General features: G+C 40.1%; 1 protein-coding gene across 1 annotated transcript; it reads left to right on the plus strand.

Annotated features, from left to right (window-relative positions):
* The first annotated feature begins 5,063 nt into the window (after nt 1-5,063).
* LOC146049564 (vomeronasal type-2 receptor 26-like) lies at nt 5,064-18,906 on the plus strand. Its single transcript, XM_083166089.1, has 6 exons — nt 5,064-5,846; nt 9,049-9,108; nt 10,894-11,115; nt 13,601-13,724; nt 15,429-16,309; nt 18,790-18,906. Exons 1-6 carry the CDS (start codon nt 5,064-5,066, stop codon nt 18,904-18,906), a joined length of 2,187 nt encoding a protein of 728 aa, XP_083022215.1.
* Nucleotides 18,907-20,804: the final 1,898 nt, after the last annotated feature.

Here is a 20,804-nt window from a genome sequence, read left to right on the forward strand (position 1 = left end):
TATATATATATATATATATATATATATATATATATATTATATATCTTATACAACCAGGCATCTTGCATTATCTATTACTTTTTTTGTTATGTCTTGTCTATGTATGTAAATGCGTACACATGTATTCTTACACAATGAAAGTATGAAAGTAAGAAAACAAGAAGAAATATATATATATATATATATATATATATATATACAGCAACAAATAAGTGGCACTCAGAGGTTTGTTCAAAAGGTGAAATAACAGGAATATTTATTCCTAGTGCAGGGAAAACGTTTCGGAGCACGGAGGCCCCGTCGTCAGTTCAGGTAATGCACTGACTACGGGGCCTCCGTGCTCCGAAACGTTTTCCCTGCACTAGGAATAAATATTCCTGTTATTTCACCTTTTGAACAAGCCTCCGAGTGCCACTTATTTGTTGCTGTATACCACTCAAGGACACCCCTTTTGAAAGAGGGCACCGGAGCAAGCTACTGGCATCCACCTTCAGACCTGAGTGCCGGCCTCATTGTTGTATGTATATATATATATATATATATATATATATATATATATATATATATATTTTATGAAAAACAATAAAAGTGATGTTTTACTTCAATTCAGAATACTCACATATGTGCAAGCGTATCCTAGGATCAATTCAAGAGTGCCCAAAAGAAGATTCTTCTGTTCTACTTGTATAAACAATATTTTCTCTAACTCTGGGACTAGAGTTATCACCCATATAGAATTATATGGGTGATGGGATTTGTCACACCCACTTTCAATCTATGTGAAATTGGTATCAAATAAAATCTGAACCCCCAAAAACTCAAAATATATGATCATTGGGGTAAAAATCCTGTACAGAGTGTCTTTGTGCAATGATGAAATCATATTGCACAATTTTGGGGTAACTCTGTGCATTGATTCCCCATTTGGCATTAGTTTGGCTCACATTTTTGAAACACGGATGAAAAACAAGAATAACACAATAGAGAAGCAAGCCGGTAAACTGTCAATTTACAGTCGCCGATCACTTATCTATGGAGGGTGACTGTTCTAGAACATAGGGTCTCAAGCTTGGTCCTCAGGACCCCACACATTCATGTTTTCCGGGTCATCAATGAACTTTTAAAATGTGACAGTTGGTGATACAAAGTGTAATTGACGGATGACCTGAAAAATGTGAACTTTGTAGAGTTCTTAGGACCGAGTTTGAGAACCACTTTACTAGAATGCTCGAGGAGGGAACACAGAGAATATTTATTTGTATATCCTACAATGTTCTAGTAGATTCCCATATGCATGAGTTATGACTTCTTTCCCTATAATTTGAAGGTATCCAAAATCGTAATAACTCCTTTAGAAAAAAACTTTCATTTTTTAACTTGGCAACCCAGAATACCCTATATCTGTTCAAATATATTTGGCAAGTAAACAGGTTTTGGCACCCTGTGTTACCTTTTATTATGTACTGTAGCTAAACTCAGTTTCTTACATGTCTCTTATTATCTTTATCAGAATGAACCTTAGGACCTACCAGAACCTTTTGGCCTTTGTGTTTGCGGTCACAGAAATTAACAATAATAAATACTTGTTGCCAAATATCAGCCTTGGCTTCCAAATAATCGATCCTTGTTTTTCAGAAAGAAAAGCTTTAATTGGAATGTTTACTGTTCTATCTGGAAATAAGAATTTTGTGTTAAATTATCACTGCAGCAAGTTTCCCAGACTGGTGGGCTATGTCGATGGGATATCATCTAAAGTCTCTCTCTTACTGGCCCGGGTTTTTGGAATGTATAAAATTCCACAGGTAACATTTATAGAAACTTAAAATAGCAAACCAAAAAAAACACTGGCTTTATGTTTAAATAAAAACCTAGAAAAATAGTTATAGTTGTAAATTAGTTATTTTAATATTTACTATGATTAACTGTTCAAAAAATTATCTTGCAATATCTTAAAATAATATGATTGACTTGTCTTGTTACTTAAGTAGCCCATACATTAGATGACTTGTCAACTACAGTCTGTGATATCGTCAACAATTTCTTTTAAACTCCCTCAGCAACTCCTAGACACTCCTGGAAAACAATCTCATGCATAAAGTAATCTAACACTATATTGTGCATCGTTAACACTTTCCAAAACATTGAGTCATTCACATTTTATATTTTGCATACCAAAACACCTAACAACCATCTTAAAGATGTGTGTGTGAATTAACCAGCAACAGGGATGGTCAAAGAAGACACCGCTACCGGACCCCAACCTTGTGAGGGGCCCCAAAGTTCTGAGGGTCTCAGGAGCTGTGAGCATGGCTGCGTCAGTGCAGCGACTAGCAATGGTTTTATAAAGGCACTGACCAGCTGACCACCCACCCACCTACCTGGATTCCTCAAAAGGAACTTAATCAGACCACCTTCCGGTAACCCGCTGGGTCTGGTCACCTGTCCAGTTACCCATACTGACATCAAGTGAGGCACAAAACTGCACGACACACAATGCGACACCCTCGCATCTACCCTTCAAAGTTTTGTCCTTGCAGTGGTGATGGTATACCCACTGGTTATTTTACAGCAGAATGACAGTTTCTAGATCAAGCATGTTATGGTTAGAACCTAAAGATAGTTGACAGTGTCTAGTTCGACAGTAACGGAAGTTAGATGCAAGTAACATAGTAAAATAGTAATTAAAGCTGCAAAAAGACGTTAGTCCATCGAGTTCAACCTATCTAACTTGTAACTACTGACTTAAGTAAGTCATATCTATAGGATTCCCTTTGTGGCCAATAATGTATCCAGGTTTGATGTAAATTCATTAACAGTAGTTGCTGTAACCACCCCACCGGCAATGGGTTCCAGAATGTTACTGCTCTAGTGGTGAAGAATCCTCTTCTTAATTCAGTACGAAATTTATTTTCCTCTAGTCTCACTACATACCAGCGTGTCCTAAGTATAGGCCTGTTAGTGACCAATCATCTCCCAGTTCCATATGATTTCCAATCCTGTATTTGTACATACTAATCCTATCACCTCTCAACCCCTGTATCTCCAGTGAAAACATATTCAGCCTGGTTAACCTATCTTTGTATTCTAGTGATTCAAGACATTTTACTAGCTTAGTCACCCATCTCTGTTTCTGTACCAATTAATTTATGTCCTTTTTAAGATGGATGGATGGGTGAAGCCTGGGGGGAACCCATTTATTGAGGGGTCCCCATTCCCCCAGGTACCCCATCCAGGGCTGGCCAGCCATGGTGAGCATGGTACGGCCATGGACCTTACGTTAAAAGTGTCCCCAAGCTGTGGCATGACACCATGGGCTGTTGGAGACCGGTGCTGGTTCCAAAATACTTGAGACCCCCAGTTTTATTGTCCCCTATATTTTTGGAACCAGGACTGGTCCAAGAGTCTGGAGCTGGTTTCAGAAATGGTAGACCTCTACGGTTTTTGTCCCCTATATTTTTGGAAACAATGAGCCCGGGGCTGGTTATGTTAAGGAGGGGGGACCCCGCAGCATTTTTTTTTACTAAATACCGCACACTTTCATGTCTAAAAAACTCGAACATGTCTAAAAAATTGCACATTATCATTACTAAAAATCGTACATGTCTAAATATCACACATTTTCGTTACTAAAAACGCACTTTTTCCTTACTAAAAGCCGCACTTATTCGCATGTGAATTATGACTTTGTCTAAACAATGTGCAATTTTTTTCACATGCGATTTAGTGCTATTTTAAAACATGACTAAAAATTGCACCCTATTACTTTTTGCCCCATGTGTCTATTTGTAATTGTATCAGCTGAGTGCAAATGAGACTAATCTAGTTAATCAATCAATGCTGTCATTCAATCTATCCGGAGGAAACCCACGCAAGTATGGGGAGAATGTACAAACTCTGCACAGTTTGGGCCATGGTCGGATCACACCCATGACCTCATGTACAGTGTTGTACTATGAGGCAGTAATGCTAACCATTAACCTGTCCTTGCTAAAATACAGAATTGGGTACTTATGTAATATCTGGGCTCCCGTTTTTCTTATGAGACCGCCTGCGCTCGCCACGCTTCGGGCACTATATAAAATCAACTCCATGCATAGTTGGATAGTAGGGGTATGACAAAATGGGGTGCATTTAACATGGCAGCCCAGATAATACATAAGTACCCAGAATTGTATACTGTACCCTGTAACTTCTCAGTAATTTTACAGTAACATCCAAATTTTGCAGCAATTTTGCTACTTTCTAACTCTTATTCATTGTTCACTTTAAAGGTTGCCATACATCAGAAAGATCGATCTGAAGATCGATTGCGCTCATGATTGTGTCCAATTTCCATTCAACTCCCCGGGAGTCCTTGGTGGTTTTTGGACATACAATGTACTCATAATCTGTCATACAATCCATCTGCTGCATGATTGTATGATTGAAGCTTCATTTCAATAGGGGGCTGTCCTACTAGGATCAAAAGGATAGGAGTACCAAATATCCATTTTTTTAATTTACAGGTTGCCACAACTACCTATCTGCTCACGACTGCTGCGTTATGACATGATAAATAGCCCGAATGCAGCAATCCTCTGAAAACTGTTTTTATAGTAGTGACAGAATTGTGCAAAAGGACATCCACCGCTCTCTTCAGCTGCCCGCCCGTCTGACGCCTGGATACGCCTGCGGCTCCCAGCACCTTCTCTGCCGTGGGCCACCCGGAAGCTGCACTTCTCTTCTCTGCTAGTCAGGGAGGGAGTGTCACATGACTCTGGTCGTATGAGCCATCTAAAGACAGATTTCATGCGCTTAAAAGCACATGCAATCTGCCCCCAATCCCAATTGATTTTACGTGCAGCAAGTCAGATCAGAAGACCAATCCTCCAATCTCACTCACGGGGCCGGGAGATTGTGTGATTGTATGATTGTGTACACACAATGTGCACACAATCTGCATACAATCCATCTTACAATCAATTGAGATTGTATGATTGGGTACAATATCTTTCTGATGTACAGTATGGCCACCTTAACTCACATCTAACTTCATATTTCAATTGCAGATTAGTTATTCAGCAATGGATCCCGTACTTAGTGATAAATTGCATTTTCCCTACTTTTCTCGTACCGTTCCTAATGAAATAATGCAATTTCAAGCTATAGTTAAATTAATACAAAAATTGGGCTGGTCCTGGATTGGTATATTGGTCCCTGACAATGAGTCAGGTCTAAAAGCCAGCCAAGTGCTACAAAGAGAACTGGCACAAAATAAGTCCTGTGTTGCGTTTTTGGAATTTGTCCCTTACCATGCCTCCTTAGAAGAGAGAAAGGAAAGACAAATTATGCAAACACTCAGAAAGACCACCGCTAATGTAATAATTGTTCATGGTGACAAAGACTGCATGTTTACATTGCAGATCATGTTGCACAATAATCCTATCTCAGGGAAGGTGTGGCTTACTTCTTCTCAGTGGGAGGTCTCCAGTGAATTGGAACATGTTTTTCTAAACTTGAATTCTTTCAATGGAAGTTTGGCTTTTGTTCTTCATACAAATACTATCCCCAGCTTTACAGATTTCATACTAGATTTGCAACCTCATCATTATCCGAATGATATATTTATTGAGCAAGTATGGATAGAACTATTTGATTGCATCTTAAGGGGAAGCGGTACAAGTATGGATTTATGTACTGGAAATGAGTCAATACGAAATGCAATGTACAAAAATATATACGAGGACATTTCCATGTACAGCTTCAGTATATACAATGCTGTGTATGCTTTGGCCCAAGGTTTGCACAACATGCAATCGCAGCTTAAGTTGGAGCAGAGTAATGATTATGGCATCTATACTTGGAAGGTAATATATAACACAACATGATACCGGTATGTTCTACAAGTGATATGCCTACATTGTGCTCCAATAACCTTTAGGAAAGTAGTAGGCCTTTTTGGTAAATTAGAATTTGTCCTACTCACAAACAGGGCCAGTGCAAGGTCTATTGACACCCTAGCCAATTATTATGCCTACTGCACCCTCCCCTCCCCCCTCAGTGCAAATTTGTATATGAATTGCGAATGCATCGCTAACCGATTTGCAAATCCATTCATGATTCCTGGAACATCAAACAGCATATATGAGTGACACCAAAAAAATGAAAATACACTTCAGCGCTGTCCCTAAAAATTATAGTAGATGAGACTTGCTAGAAGATCTCCAGGTTGACTGATGTCTTAAATGCTATTTAGACAGGATGGGGCCTCCTACTGACCTCCGTGGGGGTCCCTATATGCACATAAAGGTATCTTTATGTGGTTCCAAGGACAGTCTCCCTTCCAATCCTCCTCTGACCTCACGTTTTTTTCGTAAGCCCAATGTGGATGTTACTGGCCTATATCTAGGCCCCATATAAAAAGTTTTTAAGGGCCCTCTAATTAGCAACTGATACATGTATGTCAAACATATTACTTAGACAGTAAATATGGCCCCCTTCAGCTCTTGGTCCCATAGCAGCTGCACCCCTTGCACCTATGGTAGTTACTCCCTTGTTTGTGTGTGTGTGTGTGTGTGTGTGTGTGTGTGTCTGTGTGTGTATGCTATGTGTCTGTATACATGCTGGTTATATATATATATATATATATATATATATATATATGTATATATATATATACATACATATATATATGCTATTGTGTATGTATGCTGTGTGTGTTTTTCTGTATGCTGTATGTATTGATAGAGTAAAAAGCGATGTTTTAGCTTACATATCTCCATTTTGTCCATTCAATTTTATGAATTCAAATGAATGAACAGAATCATATAAAAAAACCTTGTTTTTAAAGAAAATTATACTTGTGCACCATACAGCCCTTTCTTTTAGCATGTTTCATATTTAACTAGCTAGAACTAAAAGATATATTAAAGTAAGCTTATCTTAAAGAATGGTTGAGAGTGATAAGTGTTATGTTATCTTAGCCAAGGCCAGAGAATATCTTCTTCACACTATATACAGTATAATGACTCCCTGACATTATTAGAAACATTTATAAATGTCCACTAATGAACTTAAGCAATGTTACTTATACTTTCAGACCTTCGTGAAAATCCTGTTTTTTTTTTTCACTTGAATATGCATCAACCCGGAACTAACTTATATCTGAAAGGGTCTTTCCGGGATTTACCTCCCAGATCCGAAGCACCTGCAATTGACCTGGGTCACTAAAATCCCAGGATAGAACCCAGGTTGTACATCCCGGGTAGTACTGTATGTCTGAACAGGGTATAAGTTATCCAAAACTGCCCTTTACTGCTTATTCTAATTCCATACCTCCCAACAGTCCTGTTATTCGCGGGACCCTTCCGTCCCGTTAAATGTGGATCCTGTTGGTGTTTTACTCTCCATGTACACAAGTATTTTGGGAGGGGGGGGGGAGAAGCAGTCAATCTCACTCAAATATATGAGATGTTTTCCACTGTTCGAAGCTGTATTGAAGGTGGTCCCCGTGAGATGATGTGCTGTCTTCCGATCTCCTGGAATAACCCCAATGGGTGTTTAGGTCCGATTTTTGGAGTATCAGGTTCAAGGATGGTATACCTGATTTGTAATCCACAGTTCACGATTTGGGGAGGAATGGAGGTGCAAATGACTGATGCGTTTCACTAGGGGGCTCCCAGCTTTTTCAAAGGTCGAAAAAAAAGCTGGGAGCCCCCAGCAAAACCAGTTCTCTAACATCCCTGGTAAACTATACCCCTTCTTCTGATTCATTGTGATCCACCTGTTTTTAACAATTTTGCTTTTTATTATATGTGAAGTGTATGTGTCTATTAAAAAGATCACCCTATGTACACGTTCTCTCATATTTTGGGGGCCTTTGCATCAACTACAGTACATGGTAGAGGGATCTCCCAGATCAAGGTGACATACTGTACATAGGAGAAGAGGAAATGCATATACCCTATAAGGGGCATACAGTACCCGCCTCATCATCTTTCTAGTCGCTGGTGGCGGCATTTGTTCTACTTGTATTTCGAACATTACCTGTCAGAAGATAACTTCTGTCCAATAAACAAGAAGCAATGAGACAGGCCTTCCACTGTACTGAAAATGAGTGCAGAAATACCTGTGGTGACCCCCTGGGATGACAGAATGGACTGCAAACAATGGATACTGTGGCTTAAGGTGAAACTCCCAGGATTTTACAGAAACACTTGTAGACGAGCTGAAGGTTCCAACATTTCATCAGGAATACAAATAAACATACATACTTACAGACATTAATACCTCTCAGTTTTAAAAATCGGCCCTTGGGAACCGGAGATATCTGACTTCAAAGCAGTGGTCCCCATCCAAGCCTGTTAATTGCTCTTCCCAGTCAGATATTTCAGGTTCTGTCTAACTTAGTGTTTTTCTGAGGGTATATTCCAAAACCTAGGACTCTCCCCCTTTGAGGGACACCAGTAGCTTGTCTCTACTTTTCCCAGAACCAGAGATAACAGCCTTCCAGCAGCTGGTTACTGCTCCAGCTCCACACACCTGGTATGTAGTTTTATATACTTGTTGGCAGATTGCTGTGCCTCCTGAACTGTGATCCCCTAGTCCCCAATACCATTTGGTAGGGGGGATTCTCTAATTTTTAATACCATTAAAATCTAAGAAACCTATTTCTGGGGACTGGAGATATCTGCAGTAAAGCAAGCTATACTCCCACCAAAAAATTATGAATAATAAGCCCACTCCACTATACACCCTTCCTCTGCATATTAAACATCCTCTACCACCCTGGAAGTTATGTATCAGTGCCCCTTCATTCAGCCCAATGCCCCCTTCTCCCATCCCATCTCCCACCATCTGTGCAGTAAAGGGGTAATTAGTGGAAATTATAGCTCCAGGCCCTACATGCAGAGCTGTTGATATAATACCCCCTACCACCAGCATACATTTGGTCTATCTATACTACTTTAACTGACGCAACATATACTGCGTCACCTAAATGTCCATCTCCGTACTTTGCTCCGCCCCTCTGGAAACCCCCTTCTGTAAATCCTGCGTTTGCCCCTGCAGCCCATTGTCAAAACCAGTGACAGCTTTATTCTGGACACTGAAAAAGAGAAACCAACCGAGGTTGGTATGGAGCGCTTGCCAGGGGTGGTTTAGTCAAATAGCTGCTGCTTAAGGGAGTAGTCAGCTCCCAGATGGAAAAAAGGGCGTTTAAATAAAAAGTGAAGCAGCGCTGATACTACAATGTAGCAAATTTATTACACAATAAAAGCAAGAATAAAATACATTAAAGTGAACCAATTGGTGCAAAAAATGACAAAGATAAATAGAGACTGGACCCAATTATAGTCACCAATGATGGAAGGTAATGAAACCTGCTCTGATCCAGAAGAATTGGAGGGAGTCCTTTACGGCCACTTGAATGGTGTCCTGAAGCGGAGATGTTTTTAATGGACTACAACCGATGGCAAGAGTGGAATTAGCCTGATCGGGAGTCCCGCTGATGTAGATAGTCAGGTATCCAGACAAGGAATATTGGCTTGAGACTCTTAGACAGGTCGGCTTTCGATCAGAATTTATTTTTAGCAGGTGGGGCAATCCTTAGTGCAGATGGAGGTCTTAGAGGTGATGTGGGTCCAGGCAAGGGGTGTCACCCCTTGCCTGGACCCACATCACCTCTAAGACCTCCATCTGCACTAAGGATTGCCCCACCTGCTAAAAAAAAATTCTGATCGAAAGCCGACCTGTCTAAGAGTCTCAAGCCAATATTCCTTGTCTGGATACCTGACCATCTACATCAGCGGGACTCCCGATCAGGCTAATTCCACTCTTGCCATCGGTTGTAGTCCATTAAAAACATCTCCGCTTCAGGACACCATTCAAGTGGCCGTAAAGGACTCCCTCCAATTCTTCTGGATCAGAGCAGGTTTCATTACCTTCCATCATTGGTGACTATAAATGGGTCCAGTCTCTATTTATCTTCGTCATTTTTTTGCACCAATTGGTTCACTTTAATGTTATTTATTCTTGCTTTTATTGTGTAATAAATTTGCTACATTGTAGTATCAGCGCTGCTTCACTTTTTATTTATTCTGGACACTGGACTTCCTTAGAAAAAACATTCAGAACATTACACCAGAAACACTCCTGGTAACCGTGGGTGTGTCAAGTCTTTGTACCAATATTCCACATGACTTGGGCATGGCAGCACGCAAACAGGCCATCCTGAAAAGCACTGAATACTATGGACCACCTTCAGAATTTCTTATACTTCTCATGGATATAACACGTAAAACAAAAACTACTTCCTGGTTGAAAACTGTTTCTTCTTACAAAAACAGGGGCTTGCGATGGGGTCTAACATGGTGCCCTCATACGCCATTTGGATGTGTTCCCTACCTCCGGGATGCCACTATGGGCTGCTACAGCCCATAAAAACAGATTCTGCACATGTGCAATAATGAGGACAATACTGTGCATGCGCCAGACCCGGGACCATAAATATGCTTCTACGGACTGCTGCCGCCGCAGCCCATAGAGGCTGGGGGCCAGCAAATGCGGAGTACTGTGAAAGCTACTGTGCATGTGCTGGTCCCGTGACCACGACAGTGGTCAGGGCCAGCAGCAGGCATTAGCGGCAGTGACATGGACCAGTGGCAGAGGCGGGGACCAGCAGTGATGGCAGGGGAGGGGAGGCCTGGCATCGGGGAAGCCCCACTCCTCCACAGAGGTAAGAGCACTGGCTAAGAAAAAAAATAAAAACACCATTTACTAGCAAGCCACTTCAATTCAAAAATTTTAATTGTCCCAAAAATATCACAAGCTTGTATAGAACCAAAGCATAGCAATGATTCCAGTGCTAAATCATTGTTCTCGTGGACTACTGCATTTGTTTTGTTCTTTTACTAGATATATAAATACTTGAAGACTGTCCATTTTACAAACAGTGCAGGAACTGAGGTGCAATTTGATGAGTCTGGGGATATACACTCAGACTTTGATATTTTGAACTGGATTGTGCATCCGAATCAAACCCTCCATTCCATCAAAGTTGGACATTATAAGCCAAGATCCCCTGATCAGCTGATGGTTAATGAAAGAGAAGTCAGATGGAGCCCACGTTTTAATCAGGTGGTTACACTTAATGTTTATAGTTTAAGATCATATTGAAGGTATTTGATAGCTACAAAGGTGCCTTAGTTAAGAAAATCTACATTGATATAAACCCACATGTGGTCTCCTCTGTCTGGTGTACAGTATGCAGGGTGTAGTGCAGGGGCTGGCTGGCAACTTTTAGCCTGGGGGGGGGGGCAACTCCAGAGCACTGGCCCATAAGTAACAGCGCATTGTTAAATGGAGGTTTTTCGTATATGTATTAATAAAAAAAAAAAAATAATGTTCTCCTGCATAAATAAAGAACACGGTATCACAGGCTGCACCCTTGCGTAAAAGACAGGACACCACAGGCTGCTCCCCCTGTATAATAATGTGGTGTCATGGCATTACTATTATTATATTATACAGGGGGAGCAGCCTGTGGTGTTATGGCATTACTTTTATAGGTACTTGTGGATTATCACGGCTCCCATCGCATGCCATCGCATGCCATATATAGTGGCATGCGATGGCATGCAATTGGATACGATTTTTGCCGTTTTTAACCAATTTTTTTTTTCAAAATCGCATGCAATCGCATGCGTTTTTTTAACAGAAAAGCATCCAAATGCATTGAAATTAGTATCAAACATGTTCAATGGCCCCCAAATGTCATTGTTGAGGCTGTACCACCCCCACTATCAACGCGAACCTGAAGCGTGGCGAGCGCAGCGAGCCCGCGAGGGGTGGCGGTACGCGTCCTATGACCTTTTCATACCCCCACTATCCACGTCGGCGTGGAGTTGAGAATAGAAAATGTGGCGAGCGCAGCGAGCCACCGAGCCCGAAGTGTGGCGAGCGGACGCGGACACCTGTGAAGCCCGCGAGGGGACGCGTATACCTGTGAAGGTATCCGTGTCCGCTCGCCACACTTCGGGCTCGGTGGCTCGCTGCGCTCGCCACACTTTCTATTCTCAACTCCACGGCGACGTGGATAGTGGGGGTATGAAAAGGTCGTAGGACGCGTACCGCCGCCCCTCGCGGGTTCGCTGCGCTCGCCACGCTTCGGGTCCGCATTGATAGTGGGGGGGGGGGGTACAGCCTCAAAAATGACATTTGGGGGCCATTGAACATGTTTGATACTAATTTCAATGCATTTGGATGCTTTTCTGTTAAAAAATGCATGCGATCGCATGCGATGCTATACGATGCACATCGTGAGAGCCGTGATTATCCACAAGTACCCTTTTATATTATACAGGGGGAGCAGCCTGTGGTGCCATGGCATTATTATTATACAGGGGGAGGGGGGGCTGCCTGTGGTGTCATGGCATTATGCCATGACACCACAGGCTGCCCCCCCTGTACAATAATAATTATGACACCACAGGCTGCTCCCGCTGTATAATATAATAATGGTAATGCCATGACACCACAGGCTGCTCCCTCTGTATAATAATAATAATGCAATGACACCACAGGCTGCTCCCACTGTATAATATAATAATAGTAATGCCATGACACAAATTATTATACAGGGGGAGCAGCCTGTGGCGTCATTGCATTATTATTATACAGAGGGAGCAGCCTGTGGTGTCATGGCATTATTTTTATATTATACAGGGGGAGCAGCCTGTGGAGTCATGGCATTATTATTATACAGGGGGGAGGGGCAGCCTCTGGTGTCATGGCATAATGCCATGACACCAGAGGCTGCTCCCCCTGTACAATAATAATTATGACACAAAAGGCTGCTCCCGCTGTATAATATAATAATATTAATGCCATGACACAAATTATTATACAGGGGGAGCAGCCTGTAGTGTCATTGCATTATTATTATTATTATTATTATTATTATACAGGAAACAGCAAAAATATCATTTTTTTTATCCGTGAGTTTAATGCTCACTTACTGTATTTTCTCCCTCCTGTCCTGCTGCTGCGGCTCCCAGAATTTCAATTCTGCTTTCTATGGCAGTGCGGCCTGTCCTGCTGCCCCCCCCCCCGACTCGTCCAACCTGCGGCCTGCCCTGCCTTCCTAGTTCCTCTGCAGACGCGTGGGTGGGAGGCGTCATCGTTATGACGTTCACACCCAGCGTCTGCCACTGCCGATGGGGAATAGAGGGAACAGGCGGCCGGGCCCTCCTCCACGTAGCCGCAGAGATCTTTTAACAGACTACAGGAACAAGGCCGCCGGCAGTGCAAAAAAAACCCGGTATGGAGGCCGCGGCCCGCAGCACACATGCCAGAGCGGCCTGGGGAGCAGATGGCACCTTGCCCCCCGGCCCAGCCCGCTTCTGGTGTAGTGTAACAGGAGCCACAGGAAAGATTGTAGTACTGTATAATCTAGGATGCTCACTTTGGCACCCCATGCAACAACAATATAAACATCAGCATGTTCAAGCCATTTATCATAACATAGAAATATTTTTTTTCATGTTCATCAAAAAATGTTTAATATTATTTTACACAATTTTAAGAAGTTTAACTAAGAAATACATTATGTTTATTTACACAGACTCCTCGCTCAGCTTGTAGTGAAATGTGTCTTTCTGGCTCCAGAAGATCACCTCGAGTGTCACATCCATCCTGTTGTTATAATTGTGTTCTGTGCCCAGATGGTGAGATTTCCAATCATACAGGTAACATTATCCATCCTCTCCTATACCGATACTGTATATCACCTACACATTATACAGTGGTTTATAGAGAATGATCATTTCATCTAACAGTTGTGTTAGAGTTAGTAAGTGATCTCTGTGCAATTTCTGGTGACTTTTGTCCATGTCTAATTAGTGCATGTCTAACTTTTGTTACTGTCGGACTAATGCATGTCTAACTTTTGTTACTGTCGGATTAATGCATGTCTAATTTTGTTACTGTTGGACTAATGCATGTCTAACTTTTGTTACTGTCAGACTAATGCATGTCTAACTTTTGTTACTGTTCCATTAATGCATGTCTAATTTTCTTACTATTGGACTAATGCATGTCTAACTTTTGTCACTGTCGGACTAATGCATGTCTAACCTTTGTCATTTTCGGACTAATGCATGTCTAATTTTTGTTTCTGTCAGACTAATGCATGTCTAACTTTTGTCAATGCCTAACTAAGGCATGTCTAAATTTTGTTACTGTTGGAATAATGCATGTCTAACTTGTGTTACTGTCAGATTAATACATGTCTAACTTTTGTTAATGCCTAAATAGTGCATGTCTAACTTGTGTTACTGTTGAACTAATACATGTCTAATTTTTGTTAATGCCTAAATAGTGCATGTCTAACTTTTGTTACTGTTGGATTAATGCATGTCTAACTTTTGTTACTCTCAGATTAATGCATGTCTACATTTTGTTACTGTCTGACTAATGCATGTCTAACTTTTTTCACTGTCGTACTAATGCATGTCTAACTTTTGTTACTGTCAGACTAATGCATGTATAACTTTTGTCACTGTCGAACTAATGCATGTCTAACTTTTGTTACTGTAAGACTAATACATGTCTAACTTTTGACACTGTCGGACTAATGCATGTCTAACTTTTGTCACTGTCGGACTAATGCATGTCCAATTTTTGTTACTGTTGGATTAATGCATGTATAACTTTTGTTACTATAAGACTAATGCATGTATAACCTTTGTCAATGTCTAATAATGCATGTCTAACTTTTGTTACTGTCGGATAAATGCATGTATAACTTTTGTTACTATCATATTAATGCATGTCTAACTTTTTTTACTGTCGGAATAATCTATTACTAACTTTTGTTACTGACGGACTAATGCATGTCTATCTTTTGTTACTGTCTGACTAATGCATGTCTAACTTTTGTTAATTCCTATCTAATGCATGTCTACATTTTGTTACTGTTGGATTAATGCATGTCTAACTTTTATTACTGTCGGACTAATGCATATCTAACTTTTGTTACTGATGGACTAATGCATGTCTAACTTTTGTCCATGTTGGACTAATGCATGTCTAACTTTTGTCACTGTCGGACTAATGCATTTCTAAGTTTTGTCAATGTCTGACTAGTGCATGTCTAACTTTTGGTTTCGACCTATTGACTGCCTGGGCAAACATATGGCCTGATTCAGACTTGTTTGCTAGGTTGCATATTTTTGCAGCCTATCTAACAGGTATTTGCCTCCAGCCATGTGAATTCTCTTGGTAACATGCAAGGAATGAATTGGCGCCATAGTCTATCTGCCATCTAGATCCCCTGGATTCTATGTGGTTTTGCTCCAAAAATTATTACAGCTGATTGAATTTCTACCTAGTTAGATATGTTGTAATATTAGTAGTAGAAATTATAATAATAATAATTTCTCAAATTTTAGATATGGAGGCATGTTTCAAATGCTCAAGAAATGAATGGCCTAATGCACTAAAAAGCAAATGCATCCCCAAGATCTTAGTTTATTTATCTTATGAAGAACCACTAGGAAAGTCTTTGGCCCTTGTATCGGTTATACTATTTCTGTTTAATTGCTTAGTTACGATAACGTTTCTTAAATACAAAAACACTCCAGTTGTAAAAGCTAATAACCAAGATCTCAGCTACATACTCCTTGTATCGCTAAAGTTGTGTTTCCTCTGCACGCTATTATTCATTGGACTTCCTGTGCAGGTGACTTGTCTTATTAGGCAAATCATTTTTGGAATCATATTCTCAATAGCGATCTCCTCCATCTTGGCCAAAACCACAACCGTGATCATTGCCTTCAATGCCACCAGACCAGAAAGCAGATTAAACCACTTGACTGGATCCAAATTGCCTAATTATATTGTATTTATTTGTACCGCGTTTCAAATTGTAATATGTTCTGTATGGTTGGCAACATTTCCACCTTTCCCAAATTATAATATGGAGGATGAAGTTGGAAAGATATTAGCAGAGTGCAATGAAGGTTCCATTGCTGGATTGTATTGTGTTGTTGGATATATGGGATTCCTGGCCATAGTCAGTTTCATCATTGCTTTCTTAGCTAGGGATTTACCTGATATGTTCAATGAGGCCAAATTCATTACTTTCAGTATGCTGGTGTTTTGTAGTGTCTGGGTCTCATTTATCCCAGCTTATCTGAGCAGCAATCGGAAATACACTGTGGCAGTGGAGATATTTGCTATCATTGCTTCTAGTTCTGGACTACTGGGATTTATATTTGTTCCTAAATGTTATATTATACTGTTCAAACCGGAACTCAATAATAAATCTTATGTAATTAAAAATCATATGAAAAATTCTTTGTATATAAAAACCTAATGTATTTATACAGTTGTGCTCATAAGTTTACATACCCTAGCAGAATTTGTGATTTTCTGGCCATTTGTCAGAGAATATGAATGATAATTTACAAACTTTTCTTTCACGCATAGTTAGTGGTTGGGTGAAGCCATTTATTGTCAAACAACTGTGTTTACTCTTTTTAAATCATAATGACAACAGAAACTACCCAAATGACCCTGATCAAAATGTTATATATCCTGGAGATTTTGGCCTGATAACATGCACACAAGTTGACAAAAACGGGTTTGAATGGCTACTAAAGGTAACCATCCTCACCTGGGATCTGTTTGCTTGTAATCAGTGTGTGTGTGTATACAAGGTCAGTGAGTTTCTGGTCTCCTGAAAGACCCTTGCATCTTTCATCCAGTGCTGCACTGACATGTTTCTGAGTCATGGGGAAAGCAAAAGAATTGTCAAAGGATCTGCGGGAAATGGTAATTGAACTGTATGAAACAGGAAAGGGATATAAAAAGATATCCAAGGAATTGAGAATGCCAATCAGCAGTGTTCAAACTCTAATTAAGTGGAAAATGATGGATTCTGTGGAAACAACAAAAATGTCAGCCACAACTGCCAGGAAAATTGTTAGGGATGCAAAGAAAAATCCACAAATAACTTCAGCTGAAATACAGGACTCTGAAAAAAGTGGTGTGGTTTTTTCAAGATGCACAATTAAGAGGCATTTGAAGAAAAATGGCTGCATGGTGGAGTCACCAGAAAGCCATTACTATGCATATGCCACAAAACATCCCACTTACAATACTCTAAACAGCACAGACAGCCTCAAAACTTCTGGAACACAGTCATTTGGAGTGATGAGACCAAAATTGACATTTTTGGACAAAAGTTTGTGAGTTATCATTCATATTATCTGACAAATGGCCAGAAAATCACAAATTCTGCCAGGGTGTGTAAACTTATGAGCACAACTGTAGTTAAACTTTTGTATCTGTAATCCAAGTTATCTTTGACCTAGCTTAATTTATAAAACCATTCCATCATTAAAATAAATATTTGAATTTCTTACTGTACCGTTGTAATTATATATACTCTAGTTGTAATCGTGATAAGTGAACATGTGCAACTGTTCATGGGTCAGATGAGATAGAACACAGCTGTACAGAGGCAGAACTCTGGGAGGCAATGGAGTCATCTGCCGCCGGGCTCCTGCTCCCAAGGGGGCACCTCTACTCCCCTGCAAGTTTGAATAAGTTAATTGAAAACCATTGACATAGCTTCGTTGGCTGACCCCCCCTCCGACCAGGACCATAGACATCATACTCTTTATTTTAAACATAATATCCATAACATACACTCACATACATATATTTATATAAGGTTGTGTGTGTGTGTGGGGGGACGGACAAATATTTATCTTGCCTCCGGGCAACTGGGACGTACTTACGCCACTGCAGCTGTATATGATATATTATATCGCCATTACTATATGTTCAATAAAATAACCTTGTGAAACAATGTCTAGTCCTACAGTATGCTCCTATATATAACTCATTACATGTACATTTACTCAACTCTGTATATGCAGTGACATACCTAAATGCAGCACCACACCAGCTGATACATAAAAAGCACACTATATTTAGGGGGGTTCAAAAATGAACAATCCCTGTAACAGGTAGGAGGAGTGTGTGTGGGAGAGCAGAGCAGGTAACAATAGAGAGGGGAATACAGGGCAGAAGCCCCAGGGCATGGGGTATTAGAAGATAATAATAATCTGATTAATGAGGAATTGGGGGTGGGGGAGGAGCAGCAGCACTGGACAGAGCACAAAGGTAGCGAATACAAGATGCAGCAGCAGAGATGGGGACATCCACTTCTGCTATTCTTCCAGATGGGTGGCCGATGCAGCAGTGGCAGATACAGGAGGCATCACTGGCTCCTGCTACAGTATTTCTAAGCCCCACTGCTCAGCACCATATATGAAGCACCGCTGCTGCTCAGCTCTTATAAGTATGAAGCACGAACAGAACCACTGCCAAATTTGCTTGGTGGTTGCCAAGACCCTCTCTTTGGCACAAGGAAAAGTCACTCTCTGGGCAAGTTTCACACACAAACCCCACTGCCGCCACCAGTTTAAGAACTCTAACTCCTCCAGCTTACTCCGGGTATCAGAGGTAAGAGCCAGTGCTGGGCCCCCATCTATACCCATTGTTGGTAACTGTTTATCTTTTGGGTGTGCGTCTGTGTCTGTGTGTGTGTGCACCTTTGCTTGGTTTCCAAAGCAATGTATGTTAGTGCATTGTTGTATTGATCTGACTCTGGCAATCTTAACTTTGACACCGTGCTCTATTTCCTATACATATATCTGAATATTCATCTGCGTTTCAATAAATAGTTGGCAAACTTTATTTTTACAAATACATGTTTCTCAGTGTTACTTTATATTCTAGTCTATTTATGAAGGTATTAATTATATGGTGTATTCACTGGACACCCCTCAGATCATTGTATATGCAAGTCCTAGGAATGTGATCGTTTATCACAGAGAACATACAGTTAAGCAATAATTGTTCCATTTGGAAAACACCCAAAACTGTTTGTTAATCCCCAAACAGGTTCTTGTGCTACAAAAATATTAGACCTAGTATGAATTCCTACTTGATGGGAAAAAAATCTGTACTTCCAAGTAAACATATACCTTGCATATGTACATGACTAATGTTGATTATTGATTCAACTAAAACAAAATGAAAAAGAAAATAGGGATACCATTTATCTCATGGTTCAACAGTCACCCTAAAGATTTTGAAAAAATAAATAAAACAACATTGGAATGTCTTCAAAGTTCTGATTGTTCAAAAACATCTTCAAGATTGTCTTAGATTTCTCTATAGGAAGGCCAGCAATGTATGGAATATGGTAGTTAAAAGCACCATAGACAAACCCAGAATATAAGAATCTATCAAATCCATAGGTTTTTACAGATGTGGTACGTGTATGATGTGTAAAAACTGCAAAACTAACAATACCATGTTTATGGAATATACATCAGCACAGAAGAACACCACACACCAGATAACAAAAATGTTACTACCAATGTTACTACCTGCCACAGTTAAAATGTTGTGTTCCTTCTGACATGTTCCTTCTCAAAACAATATGTGGGAAAGACAAACAGAATACTGAAGGAAAGAATGGGAGAACATCTCCGTAACATTCGTAAAGGGTTGGCCACACGTAATGTGTCCGCTCATTTCATGAATGCAACAAAATGCAACTTGTGTCATTCTGTGTTATTAGAAAAATAGTTGGAAATTGGAGTAAAGACATCGAAGATTAGGTTTAGGATTCAGTTAAGGATGGGGTAAGAATTATGCTAGGGTTAAGGTTCCAGAACTGTTTTATTGTGTTCTATGTTTTTTATGTTAGACACTTCTTGAACCAAGGTAAAAAAATAGTTTCAAAGGATGGGATAGGACAATATACATACAGTACCAACCAAGTTATAAATACAATAAAATAGTGTAGTTATATAAATTTCCATTTAAACTCTACCTACTCCTGTATCAACTGACAATACAGCAACTCTTTTCCTTTCTCTTCTTAACCTTATCTCTTCTATACTTTACAAAATCAGTTTATTATATGTACCACTGACCTCTTCGTTGGGTTCGTCCAATTGGAATCTTATTCTACACAAATGCTCTATAGATGTCCCCAATATCAGATTATTACCAGATCTTTTATCCCAATACTGTTACAATCTTCCTGTCTCCAGGAGGTTCATATCATGATGATACATAGGGCATATAACTCTCCTGCACAGAGGAAATATATGACGACCCTTGAGACAGTTGCCTATATTAAATGTAATATGTCTCATGCTAATTTTATTCATTGTGTATGGGAGTGTGTAAATATTCGGAAATTTTGGCACAAATTAGTTCAGTTTATTAATTTCATGTTCTCCACACATCTGTCCCCCATTCCCCTAGAGTGTACTGTATTTGTGGGAATTTTAAGAATTGGGATCTAGGCCCCGATAAGAAGTTTAAGCTTTGTCTGTTAGTTGTAATCAACACCATTGCAAAGAAAGTCATTTAAATACATTGGACTCGTTGCACTGCTCCCTCCCTTTCAGAGGTAAAACAAAAATTAATCCAAATTCTAGATCTACTATTCGTGATATTGAGAATGGTGTAGAATTTTTTTACAAGAAATGGGAATTTTATAATAACACAATGGATGACTTCTCCCAGAATAATATTATTAAACAGTTTAAAACTACCACCTGGAACCTGCTGAATTTGTAATGTTTTGAGGTGTAATGTTACAAGTTTTGATGATTTTGATAGTCATAGATTTCCAATTAAGTTCTGTATAGAGTTTCTCTACCTTTTTCTCCCCTATGTGTGTCTTCTTATTCTGTCCCCCCCCCCCCCACACACACACACACACAGACTTA

This window comes from Crinia signifera, chromosome 12, assembly GCF_055691185.1.
Source record: "Crinia signifera chromosome 12, ASM5569118v1, whole genome shotgun sequence".
Classification (NCBI taxonomy): domain Eukaryota; kingdom Metazoa; phylum Chordata; class Amphibia; order Anura; family Myobatrachidae; genus Crinia; species Crinia signifera.